General features: G+C 53.6%; 1 protein-coding gene across 1 annotated transcript; it reads left to right on the plus strand.

Annotated features, from left to right (window-relative positions):
• The first annotated feature begins 1,134 nt into the window (after positions 1-1,134).
• Positions 1,135-2,706, plus strand: LOC119096496 (b(0,+)-type amino acid transporter 1-like). The gene has a single exon (XM_037219407.1). The coding sequence runs from the start codon at positions 1,135-1,137 to the stop codon at positions 2,704-2,706; it is 1,572 nt and encodes a 523-aa protein (XP_037075302.1).
• Positions 2,707-5,489: the final 2,783 nt, after the last annotated feature.

A 5,489-nucleotide genomic window follows, 5' to 3' on the forward strand; every position in this document is an offset into this window, starting at 1 on the left:
CATATATATATATATATATATATATATATATATATATATCAGCGGACTCGCGATTGATATCGAACATTGATTACGGTAGCCTAGCAATAACAACTTTAAAAAAGAATGTGACATAGCCACTTCGAACGTCGCTATGCGTTTTTATCATGGAGGATGTGCTTATATCACTCAGACTGGTTTCAGACTGCTCGTATTTTCCGGAGCATGCACCGGATGATTGAGGGTGCGTGCCACCTGTGTTCCCTGCCTGTGCTACTGCCCATTAGGGGTCGTCCATAAATTACGCTACGTATTTTTGGAAATTTCCCACCCCCTTCCACTAGTTGCGCACTTTCTGCGCAGAAGAATACCCCCGTGACAACGCCTTTCAAATATATTTTAAAAGTTTCAGCATAATCTGTAACCTCACCTTAACCCCACGCGGCGTCCGCCCCTAGTCCGTCCACGTAGCTCAGCCACGGCAGCGCCGCGCTTAAGGTCAGGTGACATCAGAGAGCGCGGCGGACCGAACCGAGTGTTCGGCACGCTCACGATCGGATGCTGGCGTCCGGGTACACACATCAAGCACAGCTTAGCGTGGACGCTGACCTTCAATCAAAAAGCCCGCGTTGTGCTGTCCAACCCCCTGCCCTTGCCGCGCTTTGCTGAAGTTCCGTGACTCCCCGAACTATGCCCCCTCACGAACGCCGCGAGGGGGCATAGAACCTTTGCCCGTATTTTATGCGCCAGAGCTTAAAAGTTATCAAGTCGTCCTTCTAGTATTCCTGTTCAAAGGCTCTCCAAAATCATTACAAAATGTTTTAGAAATAAGGAATGGAAATTACTGGGATTTAGACACATCACCATCCAACCAATCAGCAACGCAGCTTGCACAGTGCAATCGCGGAACGGGTTTCTGAGCCGGTCAGTGAGGCTCACATTCAAGGGCGGCACCGACAAGAGTGAGCTTGGACTGGGGGCTGGTGCAGACGATGTGTACCGGTGAAGCCAAGCAGTACTGTGATGGACCCGCAGCAGCAGTGTTGGTGAATAGCGCCTAGAAGCCTGGAACGTCAGGCGTCAACACCACTGCACCGTCAGCGTTATCGGCGCTGATTACGCATCTAACTGAACACCGAGTTCCACTTCGCTGCCATGGACAACCACGCGTACATCGATGGCGACGGTAAGCTACCATCCGGTGCGTCCGAGTCGGTGCGTCGGCGAGAATCTTCGTCCGCCTGTGGGCCGCCGGCCGTGGGCGCGTGCCCACCACCTGTCGCCGGCGGCGCCCGGACGGCGGCAGCCCCGGCCCCAAGCGGGGCCGGGGTGCCGCTGTTGCGCACCATCGATGGTTTCTCCGGCGTGGCCATTATCGTCGGAACCACCATCGGCTCCGGCATCTTTATCTCGCCGAAGGGCGTGCTACGCATGTCCGGATCGGTAGCGCTCTCGCTGCTGGTGTGGCTCGGCTGCGGCGTGTACTCCTTGCTCGACGCGCTCTGCTACATCGAGCTGGGTCTGCTGCTGCCCGAGGCGGGCGGCGACTACGTCTACCTGCTGCGCGGCCTGGGCCCGCTGCACCACTTCTTCGGCCCGCTGCCCGCCTTTCTCAGTGCCTGGATGGACACGCTGATCATGCACCCGGCATTGGTGGCCATCCTCAGCCTCGCATTCGCTGAGTACTGCGTCCAGCCGTTCTTCGGCGCCCCCTGCAGTCCCGCTCCGCTGGGCGTGTCCCTGGTTGCCGTCGTCACGTACTGCTTCGTCGTCTTCATCAACTGCTACAGCGTGGCATGGGCCACGCGTGTGCAGAACCTCTTCACGGTGGCAAAGCTCACGTCGATTGGCATCATCTTGGTGGCCGGCGCGTACTCGTTGGCACAGGGCAACAGCCAGCACTTGGCCACCGGGTTCCAGGGCACCACGTCCTCCCCCGGTGACGTCGCTTCTGCGTTCTACACGGGGCTGTTCTCCTACGGCGGCTGGCAGCTGCTAAACACGCTGACCGAAGAGATGGTCCGGCCCGAAAGGAACCTACCGCTGGCGATCCTCGTCGCCGTTCCGGTTGTCACCGTCTGTTACATCCTGACCAACGTGGCCTACCTGACGGTGCTCTCGCCGCAGCAGCTGCTCGACTCGTCGGCCGTCGCATTCTCCTTCGGCGAGCGGGCCCTGGGCCCGGTCGCCTTCCTGATGCCGCTCGGCGTCGCGCTGTCGTTGTTTGGGACCTTGAATGGCGCGACGCTGGGAACCTGCCGAGTCACCTTCGCCGCCGCGCGACAGGGCCACCTGGTCGACATGCTGGGCTTCGTCCACGTGCGCCGTCGCACTCCCATTCCGGCGCTGATCTTCAACGCCATCATCGGGTGCATCATGATCACCGTGGGAAGCATCGGGGCACTGATGCGAATGCTGAGCTTTGTAAGCTCGCTTTTCCGCGCGCTCACGATGGTCAGCTTGCTGGTGATGCGCAGAACAAGAGCGGACGCTCGGAGACCATATCGCGTGCCCACCGCAATCCCGTGTCTGCTGCTCCTTTCGTCGTGTTACCTGTTCGTCAGCTCGATTGTGGATCGCCCGAAAACGGAGTACCTGTATGGCTTGGCTTTTCTCCTCGTCGGCGTGGGCGTACACGCCGCGATCGTGTACCAGCGGATGCCCACGTTCGGGGGACGCGTCATTGCCTGCTTTCAGAAGGCGTTGCAGGTGGTACCGACAACATAGACGTGTTTGTATGTTTGTACGCTTGTTTGTTTGTTTGTATGCCGCTGTCCTGGTCCAGCCGCCAAGTGCACGGGGTTATTTATCCACGCGGGTGAAGCACGTTGATTTCGACCAGTAAAATAAATGATGTTACGAGTGCTGTCTTTGCCGTCATCGCACCCCAACGGTGCTGCCCCCGGGGCGACGAAGCAAGGGGCAAACGCGTCTCTGCATACGATGCATCGGTCTGCCTGTTATCATTGCTTTCGCCAGATCGACAACACAGAAAGCTCCGTGGAGTTCAGTTGAGTTTACACATTGAGAATTGCAACGACTTAAGCTTTTGTAACGACCAGTGCTATTGGCGGCGGCGCGTGTAATAAGGGGGGGGGGGGGGGGGGGGGTATAATGGCATTCCCGCAGCGAGTCACCTCGCACATGAAGAAGAATCAGCCAGGTTTGGTCCAACCGTCCGAAAAACACGCAGCAGCGCTGGAGGAACGATAAAAGGAAAATACCTCGCAGCCAAATCCCGCCGCGTGCGGAATTTTTCCTCAAAATCCGAAATGCGTGAATATTGTTACACGGACGGTTGGTCATGTTAACTGAGATTAGCGTTGCGTTGTTGAGACACGGGGCAATCACTGCAGTTACGGTCTTGCCAGGCCTTATCGGTGACACCGGCATTGTTTCCACGCGCAGTGAAGCAAACGGAAACCGCTTGTCCATAACTCACGAATTTCCGAGCCTACGTCTGCCTGTATGTGTGCATATTTTTGGTCAGATGCATAGCACCGGCAGCTGCTTGGATCGCAACGATCCTAATCTTCTAACGATCGCACCTTAACCTGAAGCCATGATAACCTTCGTAACGATCCATGCGACATACATTCACCTCCGTCGGATGCCGGTGTCGGTCGCAGCACGCGCGCGAGCGGGACATGTCTGCACATTTAACGGGCAGACACGGCAGATATATGTGGGGGGAACGAGCTGTGTGGAGGCCAGCCCGTTAAGATGCAAATCACTGTTACGTGGATGGAGGCGGTGCAAAACTGGCGCCAACGGTGCCAGCTCTTTTCCCAGCAAAGTAAGCGGGAGTCACAGCCGGATTATTTCTGCAATATGACCTGAGTGCGTAGAATAACGTTGCAAGAGCTGTGAGTTCAGCTGGAATCTGCGGGATTAGAGTTCTGTCCAAGTGATCCATGATTGCTTAACAATTAGCAAAAGTTAACTGAAATCAACTTCATATTTTTGAGACACATGTCCACGTTACGTCACAGGTGGCGGTACTACCGGCGTCGCTGGCGTCAAGAGCAGGAACACATTTTTGTTCATGTAGGAGGGGCGGTGTATGTATAGGCCAAGCCGTCGAAGACATGCCGCAAAGCTCGAGCGAGGATAGCGATAGCGTTAAGGCTTTAGAGCTCCTATGCTGATAATCAACCATCAATATTCCAGAGGCACCGGTTGAATGACGTAGTGCAAGCATCACGCACTGTCAATGTAACCAACGCTTGCACTATAATGTCGTTTAACCTGTACACCCTGGCATATGAAAGGTCAATGACTCAGCACAACAACTCGGAACTCTAGATGTCGGAAAACCAGAGACTAAAGGTCTTTCTTTCATATATCAAGATGACCATGAACTGCCACTTGACGCAGACACTGAAAACGTAAAATGCTCGTGAAAAAGCGTGTGCACCAGTGAAATGCAAATCAACATTTTGTGACTTGGGGTGGTGCTCGACGCAAACAAGGTTCAATCATAGCGCATAAAAGCAGGCGAGAGCCCCAACTGGATGATCTTTATTCGATTCCTGAGTGTGTGCAACAGCATGGCATGGGCGATGTGTCCAAGTGATTCATGGGTACTAACCTTCACCCTGATTCACCAAGGGAAGGGGGTTGTGCGTTCCCTGCCCCTACCGTTTCCAAACTAAGAAAGAAAGAGCCATGCGGAAAGAAAAACAGCGGATAGTTCTCAACAAGATCTCGCGGTTAGTAATAAGCTGCGTTTTGGCTCGTAAAAAAATTGGCTACACCAGGCCAGGTGAAAGGTTAAATTTCGCTGCAAATCGAACTTTTTCAGATTTACGCGCTCATAAGTACGAGACTACACCCAGTAGCGGCACAAAACATAAACAGTCGTGTTCTTTGTTCAACCTGAGTAGCGGGAGTGAGACAAGTTGCATACCTATTTTTACTTTGACCCACTTTTGATGCAAATAGTTAGTGTAAAACCAAGATTATTACAGATGCAGCGTCATATGTACGGTAAAGTTTTTGAGAGCACGTCTTCAGTTTTTGGCAAATGACTTCTGAATTACCTTCTTTCAGATGAGACAAATTGCCCCACCCAGTACTTGATTGTATGATACAGTGTGGAGGTCGTGTCTATGTTTTAGCTCTTGTCAAATAGGGCATTTTATCACAAGCAAGCTAGATGCGTTACACATGAGATGCAAAAGCGCTCGTTTGTGCTGTTTTTGTAATTCGTCGTGCCTGCGACATTCACGAGGCAGCAGAGGAGGAGAAGAGAGAGAGAGAGAGAGAGAGAGAGAGGAGAGAGAGAGAGAGAGAGAGAGAGAGAGAGAGAGAGAGAGAGAGAAGAGAGAGAGAGAGAAGAGAGGAGAGAGAGAATAGAGAGAGAGAGAGAGGAGAGAGAGAGAGAGAAGAGAGAGAGAGAGAGAGAGAGAGAGAGAGAGAGAGAGAGAGAGAGGAGAGAGAGAGAGAGAGCGAGAGGAGAGCGAGAGAGAGAGAGCGAGAGAGAGAGAGAGAGAGAGAGAGAGAGCGAG

The sequence above is a fragment of the Pollicipes pollicipes genome, unplaced genomic scaffold (genome assembly GCF_011947565.3).
Source record: "Pollicipes pollicipes isolate AB1234 unplaced genomic scaffold, Ppol_2.1 Scaffold_4295;HRSCAF=5057_pilon_pilon_pilon, whole genome shotgun sequence".
NCBI classification, from domain to species: Eukaryota; Metazoa; Arthropoda; class Thecostraca; order Pollicipedomorpha; family Pollicipedidae; genus Pollicipes; species Pollicipes pollicipes.

Excerpts from the sequence above, each read along its gene's own strand:
- LOC119096496 (XM_037219407.1), top strand. The coding sequence starts at position 1,135 with ATGGACAACCACGCGTACATCGATGGCGACGGTAAGCTACCATCCGGT.